At 41.0% G+C, this 26,746-nt stretch overlaps 1 protein-coding gene across 1 annotated transcript in view; it reads left to right on the plus strand.

The window, feature by feature from the left end:
• Positions 1-26,746, plus strand: part of ROS1 (ROS proto-oncogene 1, receptor tyrosine kinase) — a 295,800-nt gene that overhangs the window by 47,786 nt on the left and 221,268 nt on the right. The window contains exons 11-17 of the mRNA XM_063441784.1: positions 4,103-4,312; positions 5,309-5,419; positions 7,005-7,186; positions 12,716-12,907; positions 17,737-17,837; positions 18,895-19,112; positions 20,546-20,709. Coding sequence (XP_063297854.1) covers positions 4,103-4,312; positions 5,309-5,419; positions 7,005-7,186; positions 12,716-12,907; positions 17,737-17,837; positions 18,895-19,112; positions 20,546-20,709 — 1,178 coding nt within the window. The remainder of the gene's footprint in view (positions 1-4,102; positions 4,313-5,308; positions 5,420-7,004; positions 7,187-12,715; positions 12,908-17,736; positions 17,838-18,894; positions 19,113-20,545; positions 20,710-26,746) is intronic.

Here is a 26,746-nt window from a genome sequence, read left to right on the forward strand (position 1 = left end):
ATATAATTTTTTTTTCTATGCAAATGGTGAGTGCTTACTTTGATGTTTTGGTAAAAAGAACACTTTTTGTTTTGTTTTGCATGTTTTTAGGGGGTAAACGAAATATTGGCTTGCTTCTCAACAGATCTAGCATCTGAAGTCACTGTGAGCATTCCCCTTTTTTCTCTGCACAGACATTCTCTGGCTGTCCAATCACAGACCTTTCAATGAGTTGCCTCTTGAGTTTAGTTCCACAGAGTTAAACTACAAGGAAATAACAGAACCAGTTATTTGATTGACAGCTGTGGAGGTGTAACAAGAGCCATTTATACAAGTACTGATTACTACTGAAAGTGCTTTATGTGTTTCAAATGTTCCTTTAAGCAAAGGTGATTAACAACAAGTGATTTTGGCAACGTAGGAAAAAAACTTGGAGGACATTTAGCAGCAATGCAAGTAAATGATGTAGCTGGCATATGATTTTCTCCAATACAAAAATGACGTTCACTCACCTATATTAGGGCACTTTGACATTGGAGTGTGCTTAACACTACTATATGATGTGATCAAGTCCCTATATTGTCTACTTGAGATAAGGGATTTGAAAAGGTATGTTTTGTGTTTGCACTTATCGCTATTTGATAATTATGTATAAACAACGTCTTTTAAATAGCACATCTAATAAATAATGCATGTTCTAGTTAGTGTTTTCTATACTCTTACTATAGTCAAAGGCAGGGCCGGTGCAAGTATTTTTGGCGTCCTAGGCGAAAACAAATTTGCTTCACCCAATCATGCAAACTAACACACACGCTGACTCAAGTAGACACACACTGACCATGCAAACTGACACACACGCACTAACCCATGTAGACTGACACACACAGACTCATATACACACACTGACCCATGCAGACACACACATACAGACACTCTGACCCCTGCAGACACACACACTGTCCCATACAGACAGACACACTGACATACATAAACATACTGACTGAAGCAGACTAACCCCAATTTTCTGACATACCTAGCCTTTATTGCTGTTCATTCCCTGCACCTGGCTGCCATTTCTCTGCACATTATGCTCCTGCCCACTTCTCCCCACGTACAAGGGAAGGGGGAGGGAGTGAGGAATTGACGCGCCCGAGCCCTGCCGCAATAACTGCAGCATCCCTGATTAATTGAGTGACTTATTCCTAACCTACCTATAATAAAATATGAAACACATATCATTTTCAGTGTGTGTAGCTTTTAGAATACCACAGTTAGTTTATTGTTCTATTACATCCCTGCATGGAGGAGTGCACAGCACCATTTATAATAATACAGTGAGGGGGAAAAGTATTTGATCCCCTGCTGATTTTGAATTTTTGCCCACTGACAAACAAATAATCAGTCTATAATTTTAATGGTAGGTGTATGTTAACAGTGAGAGACAGAATAAAAATAAATCCAGAAAAACGCATGTCAAAAAAGTTATAAAGGTACCCATGAATTAATTATGTAATTACAGTGGATTTAAAAGTAAATCATTTTTAGCAACACAGGTGAAGATGCATGTGAAGAGTGTACTTTTGTTTTCCCATTACTGTATATTATTTATTTATTTATAAAATATTTTACCAGTTAAGATACATTTAAGAGATTTATTTCTCTCTTTTTCAAGTATGTCCTGGGTCCACAAAACATTGCATCATTACAATAAGTACAATAGGTTCAATAAAATAGAAAAACAATATTAATACACAATATACAAAATTTAACATGGAACAGGTAGGAAATATAAAATAAACCATGCCAGGTGCATTCTGTTTTGATATTTAGAGAGGGATCTCTTAAAGGACTTTAGGCTTGGGGAAGATTTGAAAGTGTACGGGAGGTTGTTCCATAATTGCGGTGCTCTGTAGGAAAAGGAGGATCGGGCTGCTTTCTTTTTGTATTGAGGTAGACTAAATAAAGCGCTGGTACTGGATCGGAGGTTTTAGGAGGCGGGAACAGCCTGGGAGAGAATTCTGCTCACGTAGGGTGGGAGCTTCCCAGAAAAGTTCTTAAACACAAGGCTGGAAAGATGAAGGGTGCGTCTGGATTCCAGCGACAGCCAGTTTAGCTCTTTTAGCATGTCACAATGGTGGGTCCTGTAATTACATTGTAGCACAAAGCGGCAGAACGAGTTATACAATGTATTACGTTTATTAAGGTGGGTTTACAGTGCAGGTGCAAATACTACATCCCCATAATCAATGATTGGCATCAGCATTTTCTGTACAATCCTTTCCTTTACTGTAGGCAGGATTTATTTCTGTACATGGCATCTAGTTTTGGATAAAGTTTAGATGAAAGTTTTTCTATGTGGAGGCCAAAAGATAGATTGGGGTCTAACAACAAACCCAAATATTTGAAAGAGTGGACTGCGGTCAGTGTGCTATTTGATTTTTGTTTTGATGGATAGGTGGGAATTGTGAAATTTGTGTAATTTAGGTACTGTTCCAAAGATCATTGTGACAGTTTTGTTAGTGTTTAGGAAGAGTTTGTTTTTTTGTGATCCATTTTTCTACCTCTGTAAACTGAATTGGATTTGCTTGCAAAGGTTACTGTGTCGTCTGCGTACATGTGCACATTTTGAGGATTTGCAGACATTAGGCAGATCATTTATAAATAATGTGAATAGTAAGGGACCGAGAATGGAACCTTGGGGAACACCACACGTGACTGGGAGAGGGAGTCGCTATCAGAAATTGACACCTTTGTGAGCGATCTGATACATATGATTGAAACCAGGTTAGCGGACAATCACCAATACCTGAGTTTTTTAGTTTGTGCAGTAGAATGTTGTGGTCTACTGTGTAAAAGGCCTTTGCAAAATCAAGGAAAATAGCTCCAGTTAGGTCTCCTTGTTCCATGCCAGTTTGGATGTCATTGCAAACTTTTAAGAGGGCAGTTGTAGTGGAGTGATTCGGGCGAATACCCAATTGATTAGGGGTCCGATAGATTGTTGGTAATACTTACATAGTTGCGTATGGACACATTTTTCCAAGATTTTTGAGAATTCTGGGAGCAATGATATTGGGCGATTAGTTAGAAACCAAAGTAGTGTCACCACTTTCATTGATAGGCACTACTTTTGCAGTCTTTCAAAGTTTGGGTATGTATCTAGACACCAAGGATCCATTAATTAGGGTTGTGACAGGTTTAGCAATTGCCGGCGCACTGAGCTTCAACAGCATTGCTGGGATTTGATTAGGTCCAGACTGGTTTTTCATTTTTAGATTAGTAAGGTGTTTCTTAATGCCAGTAATATAAATGTGTGTGTGATGTTTGTGTGTGTGTATATAAGTCTATGTATATGGACGTGTGTTTGTGTATGAGTCTGTGTGTGTATATGTGTCCATATGTGTCCATGTGTTTGTGTTGGAGTCTGTGGGTACATGTATCAATGTGTGTATTTATGTCTTTGTGTATATGAATGAAAGTGTGCATATGAATGCAAGTATGTGTGAATATCAATGTCCATGTATATGAATGTGTATGTGTATGTGTATATGATTATGAGCATATGTGTAATTTCCATTTCTAAAAGGGGATCCAGGGATGCAGTGTGTGATAGGAAAAAAAATGCTACAGTTTGAGGTGGGGTACCAAAATACATTTTTGCCCTAGGCTTTACTTACTCAAAGTAGCGAAAACAAAATTGGAAACAAGTCCTGCGTAGGTAAAGTTCTACTAGTCACGAGTGTTATTTTACAGCTTAGAACTCTTTTCCATGTATAATGTGTATTGATTCTCCAGTATATATCGCAAGTCAAGCTGTGTGCACACACAGTTTACCAATGGCTTAATATAATATATTAGAAGACATTGCTTTTTTCAAGGTGTCACGGGAGAACTGCCGGTGTAGATCTGTCTCCCATTGGACCATATATGGAAGCTCAGGATTCTAAACTTTTAAGGTAGAAATGTCTTAAAACAATATATTATTTACAGGTGGAAAAATAATAGTATTATGAATTGTTGATTTCCAAGCAGTTATTTTATATGCTAGTTTTTATGCCACCTGCTATATGAAGCCTAATGAAGTTTCCAAAACAGATGAGATATAATTGCTTTCCTCATTCCTAAGGTCCTGCTGCATGGCAAGACTGGATATATACCATCATCGTAACAGCACAGGATCCTGATATGCCACATTTTTTTGCCAATATCAGTTCCACTACCGTAACGATCAAAGATCTGAATGTATCCACAAAATATCAAGTAACAGTACAAGCATCATCTCCAGCTGGGCAAAGCCCATGGACACCACCTTTAGTAGGAACCACTCTGCAGCCTGGTGAGTTTTATTTTTTTCTTGCTATGCTCAATAGTAGGGGGAGGGAATTTTTAGGGCTAGAATATAACCTTTTAACCCAGGTTGGAAACTAAATCAATAACTTTGTAAACATAAGCTTTCTTAGATAGTTTACCATTATGATACAAAAGTTCATAAAACTACTACATTTATTTTGTAAAATTAAGACAGAATGAGGGTGATTGTCCTCTGTCCCTCTTATTTTCCATTTTTAATATTCATGCCCTAGGTCTACACTTTATTAAATTATTAGTGTTTCAGTAAGTTTAAGGACAATTGCAGATTTATAATAATAGCTACTTAAAGGGACATTCATCACTTTTGAGACAAGTGGCTCATTCAAAAGCTTTAGCTTTAAAGGAGACAGTTGCCTCACTCTGCAGGCTGAAAAAAGGCAGGTAAATATGATTTGTTTTCAGGTTTACCAGCTTCTCCTCCCTTATGTTTTCCATGTCCACTCCAGGGGGGAGCACTGATCTAACCAATCAGTATCCAATCCCTGGGAATGCTGGAAAAGTGCATTGGGCATGCCTGACAGCTTTATCCATGTGCAGTTGAAGGATATTAAACTCCACTTGCTGAGAGGCGTGCCCAAACTGCTATTTGACCACGTTTATAGTAAGTTTCTAAACGTTTATTTCATACTTTTGTTTTTATTGCTTTATTTTGGTTTTTATATTTGTTTAAAACTGTTTGCTTGCTGATTTAGACAACTAATTGTCAAGGGATGCACATCTATTTAACAATCCCTATTGGTCTCTGGCTCACCACAGTTTGTAACTCAAATTGCTATCAATTATTCAAATTGTCAATACATGCCAATGCAAGTTTAAGTAATTATGTTCTTGAACTTAGCTAGTGGTTTCAAAGTCAATTTGCCTTGGGGGGCACTGGCCAAGTCATCTCTCCTGGAAGCCACAGATCCATTTCCAAATGCATAACATGCTCCAATCATTTTCCATATGATTTCCCTTTCAGCTGATGAGGAACCTTACTTTCTAGCGACAGGCCCAGGTGGAATATGGAGGCAATCTTTGGACAAATTTGGGCCAGGAGAACTTATTTCTGACAAACTCACATCCATATCAGGTAATGTGTGCCAAGCCTAATAAATCCACATTAATATTTATATTTTAGAACATACTGAATGAGTACATGCATACTCAAACATTATTTCCTCAGTGCTAAACACACGCATGAGCACCATGGGAGTCAGGATTGTGTGCATTTCATGCCCAGACTTGATAGCCTGATAGAATAAAATAAGTTTGTAAGTGAATAGGTATATATCACTTTTGTATCAGTGGTGACTAACCTTGGCAAAAAATGTGTGATACAATTCTCAAGAAGGTCGACCAGCTTCATAACGATGAAACCAGTGACACTGCTCTATATGTCTTTTTAACTCTTTCTGTCCTCTCCTGATCTCTCAACACCCCTCTTGAATTGTGTCTCTGACTGCTATATTCAACAGGATGACTATTCATTTCCTTAAACTTAACCTGTCCAAAACAGAACTTCTGGTGTTTCCTCCTTCAAGTGTTGTTACTCCTGTGCCTGTCTCTCTCCAAGTCAACGGCAATACCATCAGCTCTACCTCGCAGGCTCACTGCCTAGGTGTTCTCTTTGACACCGACCTCTCCTTCACCCCTCATATCCAGTTGATTGCCAAATTGTGCCGCTTCCATATAAAAAACATAGCACTTTAGCTGCCCCTATTTAATGCCGGATGCAGCTAAAGTGCTGGTCCATGTCACTGTCCTCTCTCGCTTTGACTACTGCAATCAGTTTCTCAGTGGTGTTACATATCTCCAGCTTGCCCTGTTACAGTGTATAATGAATGCGGCGGCGAGGCTCATCTTCCTGTCTTCCCGCACCTCCTCCTCTGTCAGTCACTATATTGGCTTCTCGTAAGATATAGTGCTCAATTTAAGATTCTGGTACTTGCTTACAAATCTCTACATAATGCTGATTCAAATTACTTATCCTCCATAATACACAAGTATATCCCGTCTAGGCCCCTACGCTCTGCCGAAGACCTATATCTCTGCTCTGTCTGTACTCCCACCTCTGATGCTCACCTTCAAGACTTCTCTAGAGCTGCACCGTTACTGTGGAACTCCCTTCCCTTCTTTGTTAGACTCTTACCCAGTCTCCATTACTTCAAACAGTCCTTGAAAACTCACTTATTTAGGAAAGCATATTATTAAAACTGTCTTTCCCTTCCCCACACCCTCATTCCTCTTATGCAACTGTCAAAAATTAAATTAAAAAAACACCTACTAAGCCATCAGTGAATACTTTTCTAGCAACCTACCTTTCTACCCTTACACTTACCTTTTGTTTCACTATACCCCACTCATTCTAGCATGTAAGCTCATTGAGCAGGGCCCTCCATCCTTCTGTTCCTGTGCATCCAACTTGTCTGGTTACAAGTACGTGTCTGTTAGTCCACCTATTGTACAGTGCTGCGGAATATGTTGGTGCTATATAAATAATAATAATTATAATACTTTCAACTTGTGGCAGGATTTGGATCCTGGAATACTTTACTCTATATTATCTCCTTCCTGCATTCCAAATTGAAAATATCCCTAGAATAACTTCGGAATCAACCCTGCGTTTTATTACTTTAAAACAAAGTTTAATACTAATCTTACATTTTTAATTGTAGATCTAGATTGGTACAATAACACACTCTTCTGGAGCACTAAAGCAGGCCAGGTGTACATGTGGGAAATGCCGTACACAGTTGATAATTCTCCTATTCAAGTAACAGAGATAAGAAGAAGTGGACCTATATCTTTTGATTGGCTTGGCCACTGCATCTACTGGTCTGATAAAGTAAACGCTACGGTAAGGTTAAAACTGGATATGCCCTAGTTTTAACTGGTCTATATGTCACTGTTTCTATTTTAATTTCACTACATGTAACACGCATGTAACCTCCCACATGACCTGCTTTCGGTGAGAAAGTCCCTATTTTAAGGTCTGTGCTTGATGCCAGATTGACACGCCCAATGCGTGGGTGGCATGCCCACCTTACAGACGGGCCCAACAATTATGGGTATTGTCAGTAAAGAAGTTGCATAAGACTGAACTTTCACTTGACTGGTTAATTACAGTCTTTACTGACAACTCTACATATTGTTATTATCTTTATGTTTCTACCTATATGTTAGCAAGTATTACACGCAAGGCAATATTTTATGCTTCTGACTAAAGTGAAAGTGATATTATATGAAGACTGAATAACTTCCTTTTTAACTGTATGACCAAAGATACACATTTTAATTTCCAATGTGAGTTCCCTAAGTAAGAGAATATGTTACCTACTGCCATCAGTATAATATGACATCAGCTTTATGCATTTATGCAAATCAAACTGTATTTTGTGTAAGAAAAATACTGTTTCAAATGAACATCCTGTTAATTACAGAGCAAGGTGTGTATCTCTCCACCTTTCAAGCTACTTCCTCCTTTGCTCTGGGGTTTTATGGATTTATTGTAGCAAGTGCCTTTAGATATAGTCTAGTAACACCTTATCAGGTACACATAAACTGCTCTTTTTAAAGGGGAACTGTCACTTCTCTGGTATTTACACAGTTGAATAAAACATTGAAAGTTGTTTATAGCTTGTGATAACCTTATTTTCATGTGATGCTCTGTTTCTTTTAAAGATATATTAATTACAGATTTGGCAAATTACATTGATGTCACGGTTAGTCCAGGCAATGGCAGGACAGCACTGGAATAAGAAAAAGAAACAGAAAAATAGTTTCATTTCTCCTCTTCTCTGTATTCTTTTTCTATGCTGACTGCCAGGTGCAAAGGACAGAGCTTATAACAATGATTGACAGAAAGCTAAGATGGAGACACCCAGTTGCAATACATAAAAGTGGATAGAAGAGTCATTGATATCTACATTTAATATTATTTACATGTACATATTTGTTCATTATAGGAAAAAGTAATTATTATATAAAAAATACTGGGAAGTGACAGTTTCCCTTTAAAAGTATAATATGTTTAAACAACATGACTTTCAGCATCTATGTGCTAGCTTTGGCAATACAGAAAATGAGCAATGCAACTTTAGCCACATTTTAACACTCTTGTAGTGAAGCACAGCAAGGTTAGTTTATTTAACAGTCTATTTATTAAGTTTAATATCCCTTTAATATCCCTTATTACCATATAAGGTAAAGGTAAAGTTTATAAGAGTTAGGGTCAGACCAGTGGTGTTTCTTGAGACTAAACTCGGGCACCCCCCTAATCTGTTAAAAATCAACAGACGTAGCGTCAATGAAAATCAACAGACGTAGCGTCAGTGAAAATCAACAGACGTAGCGTCAGTATAAATCAACAGGCGTAGCATCAGTGAAAATCAACAGGCGTACCGTCAGTGAAAATCAACCAACAGGCGTAGCGTCAGTGAAAATCAGCCAACAGGCATAGCATCAGTGAAAATCAACAGATATAGTGAGAGTGAAAATTCAACAGACATAGCAACAGTGAAAATCAACAGACATAGCATGTCTGGATGTCCTGACTAAATTTGTGCAGGACAGGGGGGTGCTTATCGGTACAATCAGGCGAGAACCTATTGTGACTTTTGAGGACAGTCAATTTACCTTTAAAAAAAAAAAGTAGTAATAATAATAATAAAAAAAATATATATAATAATTATAAATTACATTTTATTATAATTATATAATAATACAATTAATAATAATAGGGGAAAAAATTGCATTACTACAAAAGACTTATAAAATACAAGTTTTTGGAATAAGGGTTTGTTCTTTAACCCCTTAAGGACACATGACATGTGTGACATGTCATGATTCCCTTTTATTCCAGAAGTTTGGTCCTTAATAAGGGGTTAAACAGTGCCAAAAAAATATATGGGGGGATTTAGTGCTGTTAAAATAAAAAAAGACATTCATATGTTAAATTTAAATCACTCACCCACACTGCAGAGTAAAAAAAAAAACACAGACTGCAGCTTTTCCCGGTTTCTCCCTGTCACAGCTCAGCGGAGCTTCACTATTCAGACAGCATGTCTGCACTCCTCCTCCACAGACCGCACGTGCTGCCCGGCTAAAATGGAAGGAGGCTCTGAAGGGTGCATGCTGGTTCTCGTGGGAGGTCGCTTGCTCTCTGCTCTCCATGGCAACAGACATTAATCAGGAAGCAGGGACAGAGCAGAGCAGAGAGAGAGTGGCAAGTGCGAGGGGGCGTCGGATTGATCGTTTTTTTTTTCTTCTTACAGCTTTTATCTAAAGCTGAAATATGTATCTCTCACTAGGCAAACAAGGCCCCATTGACAAGTGCCGCCCAAGGCAAATGCCTTGTTTGCTTCGGGATCGATACACCCCTGGGTTAGACAATGGGTAGCTCACGTATGACTAAGTCATGCAATAGTAAATTTACGAATCTTAGTTCTGATTCCCCTTTTGGCTATACATATATATATATATATAATTGAGCGTATATGAAAATGTGCTGGTTACTCAATTTCTCTAAATTATTATTATTACCGAAGGAAAAAAAAACGTACCCGCATATTTCCCATATCCCTATGCATATGTAAATAAATGGAGGTTATTTAGTAACTCCAGTGGTTATCAGATGTAAGCCCATCTGCCACGTCAAGGCAAACCTCTTAGGTGGTCCTACACTAACAATTCTCCTTGCTTCCTTCAGCTTCAGGCAAAGAAATCTCTAATGAGACAGATATGGGTGTTTTTCTAAACCCCTACATACTTATTAATCTTATTAATCCTTAATAGGAAACATATGGGGTGGGGGAAGCATTGTAACATAGCTGTGTAATAAAAAAAGTGAATACAAAAAAATAAGTCCTGTGCCCAACCTCCATTTTTTTAAAAATACATAGGGATTTGGGAAGAGCCCAGGTAACTTTTTTCCTTTTTACCGTATGTATTGGGGCTGATGTGTACTATATCGTTGCTGCCACTTACCTGGGTTCCACTATTACCATTAACTTGATGCCAATAGCTTCCCAGTGGAACTTCTGATTTGCTCCACTGAGCTTAACACTGCCGTGCAAGGCCACTGGCATCAGCTGAGTGCTTGCAGCCAATGAGCATGGCCCTGCATTGCCAGGCTTAGCTCAGTGGCAGGAGCATAGTAGTATGAGACAGTTTGATTAATTGCAGTTTGAGGGTGCCGGTGTTCTATCAGATAAGTATACTTATCAGAGTTCTATACGGACGTCACTTCCGGTGCACTTCTAGCTGTTCTTGGGGTATACAGTGCATTCTATAGAATTCTGACTGAGGAGCCAAGCGCATGCGCGCCACCTCCAATGACGCACGATTAGCTCGGCTACAAACCTGAAGGGTGTACCACGGATGTACGTGGCACATCCTTCAGATATCGAATTCTGATTGGTGTACTGCACATGCGCAGCAGCACATCCATCAGATATAGAATGGTTAATGGGGGTTATATACTGGGGATGGGGGGTTAATGTGGGTTATACACTGTGGCAGCAGCAGCCACTTTAAAACTGTATTTTCTTTAAAATGTATGTGCCACTTTAAGAACCAAGGGTATACGTGTGTAAAATGTGTTACAGGTCTATGGCGTTCGCATGCGGGCGGCATAAAAACCCGTCGGCATTCATGTAATCGTTCCACGAACAGTGAATTCCATCTCTGTTCGTGAAACGAACAAACTGCCGAATGGAGACCACCCTCAGGAGGTCGTGTGGCTCTCATTAAGGATTGCAACATTGTTGCAATCGGTAAATTAAGAGGATTCAGGGTGGCCGTCGTTCGGCTACCGACCACGCGGCGGTCGGCCATCTTGGATCCTTTGTTAGCCCAGCGGTATTTGGTCATCGAGCGCCTGGAACTAAAATCGGCTACTCGGCGGCACGAATACCGCTGGACTTCCAAGCCGTTCGGGAGCCCCGGTCCTTCGGTAATGTGTTTCTATGGAGTCATTCGATAGTTTGAAGGGAACTTAGAAAATATGTGTATTTCGTGCGGCGTTCGGTTATTTAAGCTGGGATCTGAGCGGCACTTTCACGAAATGTGCGCTCAGACCCCAGCTATCTACCGAACGTCCATTCGTTTAAATCTGACGAATAATATCCAAGTTATGTATTTTTATGTGAAATATTGGTTCTGCTGCATGAGGGGATAATCCACTTAACTGTATATTCTAGTGGGAGTGTCCCTCTAGTGCAGCAGTGTATTATGGGAGAAATATCCAGATTGTTCAGTTTCCCATGTAGTCCCCTATTGTATAACCCCTGAATTGTCTGTAGGGAAACCCCTTGCATGGGAAATCCCATAAATACTGGAAGTGTGTGATTAAAACCTCAGGTGACCTCCAAGCTATGTGTTGTCTAGTTCTTGGAGGGAAGGGATTGTAACTACGCTACCTGTCCTGTACCTGTTTGGATTGCCTTTCCTGTCTACCAGCGGAGATACCTTGGATAATACCTCTACTCCGCTACATACACTAGGGATGGGGGGATTTATGGAGGTGGGTGACACACAGGGGATAGGGCGTTAATGGGGGTTATACACTGGGGTGGGGGGTTTATTGGGGTTATACACTAGGGATGGGGGGTTAATGGCCTGACACACGGGCATGGGGGGAGTTAATGATGGTGAATCCCCTGACTGTCACTCCACAACCCCTCATCATCTGTTTGTCACCCCATTAAACCCCCCATCCCCAGTGTGTCACCACTTAACATCTGTCATCCCATTAACCCCCAAATCCCCAGTGTATAACCCACATTAACCTCCCCATCCCCTGTGTGTCACCCCATCCCATAACCCTGCATCTCCCCTATTTCCACTGTGTTAGTACACAGTGAAACCTGTTGTATAGAGATCTGATGGATGTACCGCGTGCATACGCAGTACACGGTTCAGATTTCTAAATCTGACAGATGCACGCAGCACCTCCATCAGAATTCTATACACTGAGATCAGCTAGCACGCATGGAAGTGACGTCCGTATAGAATTCTGATAAGTATACTAATCTTATAGAACACCGGGTCATTGCTGACATGTTAACCACTAAATCAAAATGCAGTGATTATGGTGCCTGCAGTGGAAGACACAAAATCTGTGCTTTTTACTGTGAGCTCTAAACTAGGAAGCTAGATTGCAAGCTAAGAGGCAAGATTTTCATCTACCTTATGTACAAGTTTCTCTTGGTCTGTCAGATTGTGTTTATAACACTCATGTATACCTGCAGTATGAAATGCTTCCTAAATGGCATTGGAAATTAATAATAACAGCTCCTGGATAAGCTTTGCTTTGGGGAGAAGACTTTTAATGGCTATAAAAGAAGTAATCAATGTACCGTAAATCTGTACTATGTTTTTCCCACAGATTTTCAGGAAGCATATCAACACAGCAGACATTGAACAAGTTATACCTGGGAACTATCTAGTGAATGATATGGCAGTGGATTCAATCAATGCTTTTCTGTACTGGAGCACAAGCTATACCCTGGAAAGCAGTAAGCTGAATGGACAGAAGCATTACATGATCCAAAATCTAACACTCTTTACCAGCACACAGGTAAGTGGTTGGTCTGAAAGCAAGAAGTTCATATTTCTAAATAAGTGTGCATTATCTTTGTTACATCCATATGTCCTGATTATACCTCAAACGTTATTTTTTTTTTTTTTTAATGATTAGAGCTAAATTGAAGGATACCATAGGTATGTTCTTAATATCCACATGCTTAGGATCATTCAATGTTTTGGTTGGACATACAGTGAGGTCAGGAAATATTTGAAAACTGACACAATTTTCAAAATTGTGGATCTGTACGCCACCACGATGGATTTGAAATGAATCAACAAAGCAGCAATTGAAATGCAGACTTTCAGCTTTAATTTAAGAGGTTGAACAAAAATATTGTATTAAATGTTTAGGAATTGCAACCATTTTCATACACAGTCCCCTTATTTCAGGGGCTCAAATTTAATTGGACAAATTACCAAAATCGTAAGTAAAATGTTAATTTGTAATACTTTGTTGAGAATCCTTTGCAGGCAATGACTGTTTGAAATCTGGAAAGCATGGACATCACCAAATGCTGGGTTTCTTCCTGTGACGCTTTGCCAGGCCTTTACTGCAGCTGTCTTCTATTGTTGTTTGTTCAATGGTGTTTCTGCCTTATGTTTTGTCTTCAGCAAGTGAACTGCATGCTCGATTGGGTTGAGATCAAATGATTAAATCGGCCATTGCAGAATATTCAATTTCTTTGCTACAAAACTCCTGGGTTGCTTTCACAGTATGCTTTGGTTCATTGTCCATTTGAAAAGTGAAGCGCCATCCAGTCAACTTCGCTGAACTTGGCTGAACCTGAGAAGACAATATATCCCTACCCACTTCAGAATGAATCCAGCTTCTTCTGTCTTCTGTCACATAATCACTAAACACTAGTGACCCAGTGACATTGGAAGCCATGCATGCCTATGCCATCATACTGCTTCCACAGTGTTTTACAGTTGATGTGGTATGCTTCAGATTAAAAGCTGTTCCAAGCCTTCTCCATACTTTTTTCTACCCATCAAATTGGTATAGGTTGTTCCTGAGACGTAACTAGAAACCACAGGGCGCGGTGCGAAAATTGCCCTGGTTTTCCCCCATATATCTTCCTCCCTCCACCCCCCACCCTTTAGTTTGTATAATATAACAAATACAGATACATACACAGGCACACATGCTAGTATTCAGACACACAGAATGACACACATTCAGATACACAGAATGACACTTCTACAGATACAAAAACTGACACACTTACAGATACACAGACACACACTGAAACACATGCGGATACACAGACACACAAACAGAGGGATACACATTTAGACAAATGCAGATACACATACACAGAATGACACGCATACAGATACAAACAGTGACACACATACAGATACATAGGGGCACACACTGACACACATGCAGATTGATACACATACAGACATGTGCAGAAAAACAGATACACATACAGACACACATATGCAGATACACATACAGACACATATGGAGACAAACAGATACACATACAGATACACATACAGACACACAGGCGGATACACAGACACAGAATGATACGCATATAGATAGCCAGTGACACACATACAGAGACAAATATAAATACAGACAAATAGGCAGACAAACAGATACACATACAAACAGATACACATACAGACACAGAACACACAGACACACATGTGGATACACAGACACACATACAGACACATAAACATATAGACATGACAAACATTCAGATACACAGAATGACACGCATACAGATATAAACTGTGACACACATACAGATACATAGGGGCACACACTGACACACATGCAAACATATACCCATACAGACATACAGATATCCATACAGACAAACAGATACACATACAGACTCACATGCAGACATACAGACACACAAGCAGACAAAGAGATACACATACAAAGAGATATACATACAGACAAAGATACACATAAAGACACACACATATACAGACATTCTCACACATACAGACACACATACCAACACACGGATACAGACATTCACACACACGCAGACACACACACATACAGACACACAGATATACAGACATTCACACACAGACACACACATACAGATGCAGACATTCACACACACAAACTGTTCAAAATGTTAGTAACCCTCTTGTTTCCTACCTTTAGGTGCAGGAGGGTGACTTCCCTGGGGTCCATTGGCTGCCTAATGCTGATGCGAGTCAGAGCTCCAACTCTGACTCCCTCCTCTCCTTTCCATGCTCTCCTCCCGCGTGGCTCTGTGTATGCTGGGAGGACGTGACGGCTTCCTCCCAGCTGGCGATCTGACGTCATCAACGGGGCCCAGTCTCGCTCTTAAAGTGCCCAGCGCAGACCGGGCGCCAGGAAATCCATTGCCATCGGGTGGCCCCAAGAGCATGGGCCACCTAATGGGTCCCTTCATTGCGGCGCCGGTGGTTGCTCTATGGTTTCACAGCAACAGCTTCCACACCTGGAATCAACTCCACCTTTTGCCTGTTTAACTAATGAAATAATGAAGGAATAGCTCACACCTGTCCTTAAAACAGCTTTTGAGCCATTTGCCAGTACCTTTGGTCCCTTGAAAAAGAGGGAGTTCCATATTAAAGAGCGGTAATTCCTAAACCCTTCCTCCAATTTGGATGTGAATAACCTAAAATTAAAACTCAAATCAAAGCTGAGAAACTGTACTTTAAGACCATATTAATTATTTAACTGTAACTTGAATTTATTTTGGTAAGCAGCCGAAATAACAAAACGTGTCAGGGTCCAAATATTTCTGGGCCTAACTGTATGTCAAGAATATTTTTAGATTTAAATGTTGATGCTTCATGTGTGATTTATTAAAATTCACTTCCAGAAACTGTCCATCAAACATATATTTTTAATGCAGCTAAATAAAATTAGAATTGAATTGAAGCTGGTGTTAAAAAATGTCCCATGTATGCTTGGAGCAACATCAAGTACATCAACCACACATGGTGAAACTTATCTACAGTTGCAAGAAAAAGTATGTGAACCCTTTGGAATGATATGGATTTCTGCACAAATTGGTCATAAAATGTGATCTGATCATCATCTAAGTCACAACAATAGACAATCACAGTCTGCTTAAACTAATAACACACAAAGAATGAAATGTTGCCATGTTTTTATGGAAAAAGTATGTGAACCCCTAGACTAATGACATCTCCAAGAGCTAATTGGAGTGAGATGTCAGCCAACTGGAGTCCAATCAATGAGATGAGATTGGAGGTGTTGGTTACAGCTGCCCTGCCCTATAAAAAACACACACCAGTTCTGGGTTTGCTTTTCACAAGAAGCATTGCCTGATGTGAATGATGCCTCGCACAAAAGAGCTCTCAGAAGACCTACGATTAAGAATTGTTGACTTGCATGAAAGCTGGAAAGGGTTATAAAAGTATCTCCAAAATGCTGTTCATCAGTCCACGGTAAGACAAATTGTCTATAAATGTAGAAAGTTCAGCACTGCTGCTACTCTCCCTAGGAGTGGCCGTCCTGTAAAGATGACTGCAAGAGCACAGCGCAGACTGCTCAATGAGGGGAAGAAGAATCCTAGAGTGTCAGCTAAAGACTTACAAAAGTCACTGGCAAATGCTAACATCCCTGTTAGCGAATCTACAATACGTAAAACACTAAACAAGAATGGATTTCATGGGAGGATACCACAGAGGAAGCCACTGCTGTCCAAACAAAACATTGCTGCACGTTTACAGTTTGCACAAGAGCACCTGGATGTTTCACAGCAGTACTGGCAAAATATTCTGTGGACAGATGAAACCAAAGTTGAGTTGTTTGGAAGAAACACACAACACTATGTGTGGCGAAAAAGAGGCACAGCACACCAACATCAAAACCTCATCCCAACTGTGAAGTATGGTGGTGGGGGCATTATGGTTTGGGGCTGCTTTGCTGCGTCAGGGCCTGGACGGATTGCTATCATCGAAGGAAAAATGAATTCCCAAGTTTATCAAGACATTTTGCAGGAGAACTTAAGGCCATCTGTCTACCAGCTGAAGCTCAACAGAAGATGGGTGTTGCAACAGGACAATGACCCAAAGCATAGAAGTAAATCAACAACAGAATGGCTTAAACAGAAGAAAATACGCCTTCTGAAGTGGCCCAGTCAGAGTCCTGATCTCAACCCGATTGAGATGCTGTGGCATGACCTCAAGAAAGCAATTCACACCAGACATCCCAAGAATATTGCTGAACTGAAACAGTTCTGTAAAGAGGAATGGTCAAGAATTACTCCTGACCGTTGTGCACGTCTGATCTGCAACTACTGGAAACATTTGGTTGAAGTTATTGCTGCCAAAGGAGGTTCAACCAGTTCTTAAATCCAAGGGTTCACATACTTTTTTCCAGCTGCACTGTGAATGTTTACATGGTGTGTTCAATAAAAACATGGCAACATTTCATTCTTTGTGTGTTATTAGTTTAAGCAGACTGTGATTGTCTATTGTTGTGACTTAGATGATGATCAGATCACATTTTATGACCAATTTGTGCAGAAATCCATATCATTCCAAAGGGCTCACGTTTTCTTGCAACTGTATATGCTTACAGTTTTATTTAGCCTCAAATGCAAACATATAATTTATATACATTTCTAAAAGTATAGTTTGCAAATACAATTTGATGATAATGAACATGTTATTAAATGAATGCACAAACTCTAATCACACTTGTACCTGCTATTGCATCAATACAACTGTGAACAAACATATGCATAGATTTTTAGTCATGTTTTGCTCCATTTGAAAATAAATAATTGCATAATAAATACTATATCTTTTTTATAATAGATTGTTGGCCTTACGTTGGACATTACACGTAGACATCTATACTGGCTTGTAAAGGATGGACTCAACATAAATTTGTATAGAGCCGTACTACGGGAAGATGGGTAAGTAGTTACCTAGCTAGGAAATGTCTAACATTTCTAGGTAAAGATAACACTCTGAGCATTATAACCACTGCAGCACACTATTGTGGTTATGGTTCCAAGAATGCCCTGGCTCTCCCCCATTCTAAGGAGTCAACCCATTTTTGGATGATTTGACTTTTTAACTGGAGTCCTCCTGCAGGCGCTGCTGGCCACCTCCACTACTAATGCCGAAGAGCTGAACGTTTGTAAGCAGGAACATCTGTTAGCTCCTCTGAGCTAAGCTCCACAGAGCAGAGAGCGGTCAGCTGACACTCTCAGCCAATTCCTACTTAGAATGTTCCAGCTCTCTAGATTTAGTAGGGGGTGGAAAGCGGTGACTGACAGAGCTCAGGTAAGAAGCAGGGACGTATTAGCCGCGAGGCAAACAAGGCATTTGCCTTGGGTCAGCACTTTCCAGGGGGTGGCAAAAAAAGCCGCCCCCAAATACCCAGGGCAAATGTCTTGTTAGCCTTGTGGCTAACTAACAATCCGGTCAGTCGGGCGGCGCTGGCGAGGGAGTACTTTCCCCATACCGCTCTGCTCAGCTCACTCGCGCGCCGCAGAGTGATGCCGGGAGCCGGAATATGACGTCCTGCCTAGGGCAGCACAAAACCAGGATACACCACTGGTAAGAAGTCAGACCACTTGCAAACCGTTTGACTACTTAAAATGGGTGGGGGCATGAGGGCACTCTTGTCATATTATGCTATTATCCCTACACTGCTGTCACCACAACCACTGCAGCAAGATGTAGTGGGTATGTTGCTTGGAGTGTTCATTTAATGCTTCCAGTATTGCTCTTATAATTTAATGCCAATGCATGTTTAACATGCACCTTAACTAAACCTAATTTGAGAGGTGTGTAACTTCCTTCTTTATTTCACTGTCAATCTATCTTACATATAGATAAAATATATATGATTGAATTATCAATATACCTTTGTCTCTGTGATTCATCTTTAATATATTCATAGCACTGATGCCCATGTGAAATAAATATTACTAGTTACAATCTATTTTTTTTTTTTATATATAGTTCTCCTGATCCTCCAGAAATAACAACATTAACTTTTTGGAGTTCTTCAGAAATTTCCCAGCATGCATTAATGTATTACAGTGATAGATTATTCTGGATAAATGGTCAAAACTATTTAACAGTTCAAGAAGTCAGCCAAAGCACATGTACTCCTTTCTCACAGCCTGCAGAATGCACAGCCTTTACTCTGGTTCTGAATTACTGCAAACCGTTACCAGGTAAAGTAACAAACAGATAAATAAATGGAAATCGTATCCTGAATTAGTAACTGCAATAAAAACAAAAAACCAATAACAATTTTAAATTACAAGAGAAATGGACATTACAAGGGGAATGATGACATATTTCAGATGTAAGTTTATGCCAAATATGGCTGCTCTCAATCTAATTTCATTTTTTTTTATTATGTATTTAATGATATTGACAACAGAAATATTTAAATTTCAGAATGTTTGCAAACAATACATAAAATCGCTTAAACTTTCTTCAATTATTATGGCTCAAAAACGTGTGCAAGGTTTATGTGATTTTTATTTTTGCATTATGCAAAAAATGACCCATTTGGCAAATTAAGGTTTTTTTTTTTTTAGTTTTTTTTTTTATTTTCCTAGTTGAATTCATATAATACATTTGGGAAGGGAGTTTAAAGGGACACTATACTCACTAAAATAAATTATACTTACTTTATTATAAATTCTGTTTAACCCCTTAAGGACCAAACTTCTGGAATAAAATGGAATCACGACGTGTCAGACATGTCATGTGTCCTTAAGGGGTTAATTTAGAAATTCTTACCTCCTGCTCTGTTTATTGCATGCTAGACCCTACAGACCCTCCTGTATGTAATTGAAAATCAAACAATTTTTATTTCATGCAGGCTGTGTCAGTCATAGCCAGGGGAGGTGTGGCTAGGGCTGCGTAAACAGAAACAAAAGTGATTTAACTCTTAAATGGCAGTGAATTGTTCAGTGAAACTTCAGAAGCATGATCTATACACAAAAACTGCGTTATCGAGCTAAAGTTGTTTTAGTGACTATAGTGTCCATTTAATATGTCCTCAAAAAGTACAAAATAAATCACATCACACCTACTGTTTCTTGTAAGAATATAAAATACAGCTTCATGTATAACTCTCTGCAAAACGTGTTAACTAATGCTAGTATATTTAACAATACACAAACAGGTTTGATCCCTGCAAGCGAAAATTATTATCCACATCTGGATCTGGACAACATTTGCCTTACTGCCTGTTCTGAATTGGTTGAATTTGCTCACTAAACTGTGATCTTTCTGTAAATAATGCTAATAGTTTCCATGGAGATGAAAACTTCACCAGTAATTTAGGGAGAACAGAAAAAAAGTAAAATGTATTCACAATTTACATATTTACCGGTTGTCTGGTAGCAACATATATTTAAACCAACTCTGTAACTCTGCCTTTAAATATTTAGATAACTATTCTTGCCTTTATCCTACTTTTGAAACATTCTCACTCCATGAAAAATGTGCTTCAAAGTAGTCCGCTCAATGCAATCTGCCAGAAATGTATAACTTCTAGAGATTTATACCTGAATGGGTGTAAGTGATTTTTCTAATAACTATTATATAACATTGAAAAAAATGATTGCCTTTTTTTTTTTTTAAATAATAGGAAACTTTTTGTATGCTCCAGAAGTCCTACCAGACCCAATTCCTAGTTCTTCATTTGAAATTCAAGGAGATCATAAAATGTTTCACATCATTTGGAAAGAGTCATTAAATGTAGACTATGGCATTGTCTTCTACTGTGTGGAATCCAATATACTGCAAACCATGGTCAGTTCAATTCTGTTTATTTGTAGTTTATATTTGGCCAGGTAAATTAGAAGTCATACAAAGTATTCAGTAAGCTCTTTCAGATCTACTAAGAGGTCTACTAGTTTCCAGAAAAACTTTGGTGTTGTATACCAAACTTAGCTGTTGATGAACAACAGGCCCACAATTTATTAATATTATTGAAATGGCCAAACAGCTATGCATAGGAGAGCTTCAGCTTGGCACCCCCATCGTAGAGCACAGAATTTTCTGTTTGTTACCGTACCTGCAATGAAACAGTTGAGCAGTTGAGTAATTAGCAAATATATGAATGTACAACTGTCTTACTGTTAGAGGGTAGCTGAAATGGAAAGTTTTCTGTGATTTGGATGTTATCTGACCTTAAACAAGACAGTCTCCATCTCGAGGGTTTGGTGGCTATGTCTATATGGCTGTGGACTGAAGCATTTAACAATCAACTGACTGTAATTGGATGATTACACCTAACTGTAATAGAATGACGTAGTTACTATATCAAGGCGTTAAATGCCATTACATGCGAATGAAAGAAAGAAACCTTGATAATGGGGATAGGCGAAATAATTAACAAAGGTATTAGTTACAGCATATTTACACATTGTGGGTAGTCCACATCAATAGAGACCTGATTAAATAGCATGGGTATCAGTTGATAAGTCAAGGCTAAGATGAAATCTATGTGTCACATTATAGAACATATTTTAAGTGAATGGCAAATGCATGCATAGATGATGGGGGAGGGGTCTTTGGTGAATGAAGACCCGGATGGGAACTTCTTTAGCCCTGGTTTTTTTCCGTTTTATGTCTGAAGGGGGAAAACTGGTACACTTGCCTTGTGCTGCTATATATCATAAACTTATCAGGGACAAAAGCTCAAGTTAAAAATATTGCTTGTAGGGGTTAAACAGAGCACCATAATTGCATTAAATGGACACTATAGTCTCTAGAACAACTACAGCTTATTTTATTTGTTCTGGTGAGTAGAATTGTTCCCTTCAGGCATTTATTTGCAGTAAACATGGTCTTTTTAGAGAGGGAGAGAGAAGCAGTGTTTACATTACAGCCTAGAGATACCTCCATTAGCCACTCCTCATCCCATTGTACAGCGCTACGGAATCTGATAGCGCTATATAAATAATACAATAATAATATGGCTACTAGAGGTGCTTCTTGGGGCAGAGCTGCACACTGTGCAGCACTGCCATTCGGTGTCTCCATCCTCTGCATAGAGACACTGACCTTTCCCCATAGAGATGTACTGATTCAAGATGCTGATTGGCCAGGGTTGTATTTGACTTGTGCTGGCTCTGCCCCTGATCTGCCTCCTTGACAGTCTCAGCCAATCTATTGGGAAAGCATTAGGCATGAGCATGGAGAAAATTTTCGGTTCGGTTCGGCATTACGAAATTCGGAATTTTCACAAATTCGGGAATTCGGCACTTCAACACTTTGGAACTTCGGCACTTCAGCACTTCGGAACTTCGGCACTTCGACACTTCGTAAATTCGGCAACTTCGGAACTTCAGCACTTCGGAACTTCGGAACTTCGACAACTTCGACACTTTGGAACTTCAGGATTTCGGAACTTCGGCATTTTGGAATTTCGGAACTTCGGCACTTCTTGACTTCTATTGCAGCCGCTTAGAAGATAACTCCCTAATTCCCATGGTATTAGGGAGTTATCTACCAAAAGGCTGAAAGACCTAAATTGGTCTTTCAGCCAAATTTACTAATACTAAGTAAAAATGACTTAGTATTAGTAAATTTTGCCCCTACTCGCTATACTGTGAGTAGGGGCATGTCTAGTAAACAGTGAGCAGCCTGTGGCTGCTCACTGTTTTAAAAAAAAAAAACATTGCCTCCACCACCCCGCCCCTGAGCAGCAAGTGGGGGCCCTAAAGTAAAATGATGGGGGGGACCTATTGTCCTCCCCCCTGGCCCCCACCCCTGAGCAGCGGGTGGAGGCCCTAAATACTAATAAGGGGGGGACCTAATGTCCTCCCCCTGGCCCCCACCCCTGAGCGGCGGGTGGGGGCCCTAAATTGGAATAAGGAGGTGACCTAATGTCCTCCCCCTGGCTCCCACCCCTGAGCGGTGGGTGGGGGCCCTAAATACTAATAAGGGGGAACATAATATCCTCGCCCCTGGCCCCCACCACTGTGCGGCGGGTGGGGGTCCTAAATACTAAAAAGGGGGGATCTAAGGTCCTCCCCACTGACCCCCACCACTGAGCGGTGGGTGGGGGCCCTAAATACTAATAAGGGGGGGACCGAATGTCCTCCCCCTTTCCCCCACCCCTGAGTGGTGGGTGCGGGCCCTAAATACCAATGGGGGGACCTATTGTACTCCCCCCGGCCCCCACCCCTGAGGGGAGGGTGGGGGCCCTAAAAAAAACCCTAGTCACCCCCCCCTCCCAAAAAAATAATCCCCCTACCTACCCCCCTCACCCTAAAAATAATGAGGGGGGACCTTTAACTAAACCTTACCTTACCTTTCGATGTTTTCTTTCTTCTAAAATCTTCATTTTTCAGCCCCCAAAAAGGCCAAATTTAGGGCCCCCCTATTCTGATTTAGGGCCCCCACCCACCGCTCAGGCGGGGGCCGGGGGGACCTTTTTTTTTTTTTTTTAACAGTGAGCAGCCACAGTTTGTATACTTTTTATTTAAAATTGTATACAATGTAACATTCTTCTTCTTTCACTGGGTAAGTATATTAGTACGTAGGCAATACTGTGCTTCGGAACTTCGGCACTTTGACACTTCGGATCTTTGGCAACTTCGGAACTTTGGCACTTCGACACTTCGGAAATTCGGTAATTTCGGAACTTCGGGACCTCGGCAACTCGGCACTTCGGCAATTCAGACATTCGGAAGTACCCGAAGGTCCGAATTGCCCGAAATTCATCCGAATTCATATTCGGACGGAAACGAATTACACATGTCTAGAAAGCATTCTGATTGGCTCAGATAATCACTTCTGATGTCAGCCAAGCAGACAGAACAGGGCAGAGCCAGCAGTTGCAGGCGTGAATAGAAGTAAGATTTTACTATATTTAGGGGGAAAAGAGGAGGGGGGACAGGGAAGCTAGATGGTGTTTTTAACACTATAGAGTCTAGAATACATGTTTGTGTTGCTGACCCAATTATGTTCCTTTAATAAAGGCTGCAGGGATCCCTATTTTTACACAGTGTGTATTTTGAATATTGCCAATTAAGATCAGGCATCAAGTGCTACTAGCAGACTCTCAAAATCATTAGGTGCGTGGGATAACCCCATCGGTATATGATTCCATGACTTCTGAGACTTTTTTGACAGGTAATTAGTGTTGTCGCGAACCCGAAATTTTCGGTTCGCGAACGGCGAACGCGAACTTCCGCAAATGTTCGCGAACCGGCATTGACTTCAATGGGCAGGCGAATTTTAAAACCAACAGGGACTCTTTCTGGCCACAAAAGTGATGGAAAAGTTGTTTCAAGGGGACTAACACCTGGACTGTGGCATGCCGGAGGGGGATCCATGGCAAAACTCCCATGGAAAATTACACAGTTGATGCAGAGTCTGCTTTTAATCCATAAAGGGCAGAAATCACCTAACATTGACACCTGTCCTCAAAGCCCAGCCCTGATACACACTGACACAGAGCAGAATAGAGACTGTTCCCCCTACATAGGGTCACTTGGCAGATATGGATTGACACCTGTCCTCAAAACCCCTGATACACACTGACACAGAGCAGAATAGGGACTGTTCCCCCTACATAGGGTCACTTGGCAGATATGGATTGACACCTATCCTAATGATCCCTGATACACACTGACACAGAGCAGAATAGAGACTGTTCCCCCTACATATGGTCACTTGGCAGATATGGATTGACACCTGTCCTCAAAACCCCTAAAACACACTGACACAGAGCAGAATAGGGACTGTTCCCCCTACATAGGGTCACTTGGCAGATATGGATTGACACCTGTCCTCAAAACCCCTGATACACACTGACACAGAGCAGAATAGGGAATGTTCCTCCTACATAGGGTCACTTGGCAGATATGGATTGACACCTGTCCTCAAAACCCCTGATACACACTGACACAGAGCAGAATAGAGACTGTTCCCTGTCCACAGAGACCATGATACACACTGACACAGAGCAGAATAGAGACTGTTCCCCGTCCACAGAGACCATGATACACACTGACACAGAGCAGAATAGAGACTGTTCCCCCTACATAGGGTCACTTGGCAGGTATGGATTGACACCTGTCCTCAAAGCCCCTGATACACACTGACACAGAGCAGAATAGAGACTGTTCCCTGTCCACAGAGACCATGATACACACTGACACAGAGCAGAATAGAGACTGTTCCCCGTCCACAGAGACCATGATACACACTGACACAGAGCAGAATAGAGACTGTTCCCCATCCACAGAGACCATGATACACACTGACACAGAGCAGAATAGGGACTGTTCCCCCTACATAGGGTCACTTGGCAGGTATGGATTGACACCTGTCCTCAAAGCCCCTGATACACACTGACACAGAGCAGAATAGAGACTGTTCCCTGTCCACAGAGTCCATGATACACACTGACACAGAGCAGAATAGAGACTGTTCCCCGTCCACAGAGACCATGATACACACTGACACAGAGCAGAATAGAGACTGTTCCCCGTCCACAGAGACCATGATACACACTGACACAGAGCAGAATAGAGACTGTTCCCCGTCCACAGAGACCATGATACACACTGACACAGAGCAGAATAGAGACTGTTCCCCGTCCACAGAGACCATGATACACACTGACACAGAGCAGAATAGGGACTGTTACCCCTACATAGGGTCACTTGGCAGGTATGGATTGACACCTGTCCTCAAAGCCCATGATACACACTGGGGGGAGCTACTGTCCTCCCCAACCCCTGCGCGGTGGGTGGGGGCCATAAATCACAATGGGGGGACCTACTGTCCTCCCCCCCTCGGCCCCCACCCCTGCGCGGTGGGTGGGGGCCATAAATCACAATGGGGGGCCTACTTTCCTCCCCCCCTGCCCCCATCCCTGCGCGGTGGGTGGGGGCATAAATCACAATGGGACGGACCTACTGATAGGAGTGGAGTATTGTTCATATCAGTTTAATACCTTCCGCGTCTCCTATCAGTGGACGTGTATATGGCAGCCATTTTAGGAACCGCACACCTGGGACCCGAGCAAGGTCACCTCGTTCAAGCTGCTCTGGTTCCTTGATGAGCCAGCTGCCCGTGAGTTAACATGTCCCGTGGAGAAGCACTCTGTCCTGTAAAGCCTCACCACAAAAAAATTAAATAAATAACAGCACTCGGAGTGGTGAGTTTAGTAAATGTTCATATCAGTTTAATACCTTCCGCGTCTCTTATCAGTGGACATGTATATGGTAGCCATTTTAGGAACCGCACACCTGGGACCCGAGCAAGGTCACCTCTTTCAACAGGCGACATGATTTGGCCCTGTAAAACTATCCTGGATATTATGTACAATTTCTATGGATATGGCAGTGATTTCTGTAACAGGGAGATGGAAGAAGATGCTTGGTCGGTCCTCTTACTTGAAATTTGGGGCACTGCGCGGGCAAGCTAATGTGCCACCAGATAGGAGTGGTGAGTTTAGTATTGTTCATATCAGTTTAATACCTTCCGCGTCTCCTATCAGTGGACGTGTAAATGGCAGAGATTTTTAATTGTTGAATCACCTCCCCTTTTTAGGCCAAGGTGGGAAGATGCTTAGACCACTGGTATATTGGTGCCATCTTGGAGGATTTTTTTTTGGTTTGGTTTTTGAAGCCACAGTGCTGCACCAGTGGGCCTAAAAATTAGGCATGTACACATGCCTGAAAAATTTGTTATTGTTGCAGCCGCTGCTGTAGCAGCGGCCAGAAAAATTGATGTTTGTTTCACAGGCAGAAAGTGCCCTAAAACATGGCGGCTTGAACCCTAGTTGATGGCGGATAAGTCACGCAAGTCAAACGTCATTCAGAGC

Source organism: Pelobates fuscus, chromosome 2 (genome assembly GCF_036172605.1).
Source record: "Pelobates fuscus isolate aPelFus1 chromosome 2, aPelFus1.pri, whole genome shotgun sequence".
Taxonomy (NCBI): domain Eukaryota; kingdom Metazoa; phylum Chordata; class Amphibia; order Anura; family Pelobatidae; genus Pelobates; species Pelobates fuscus.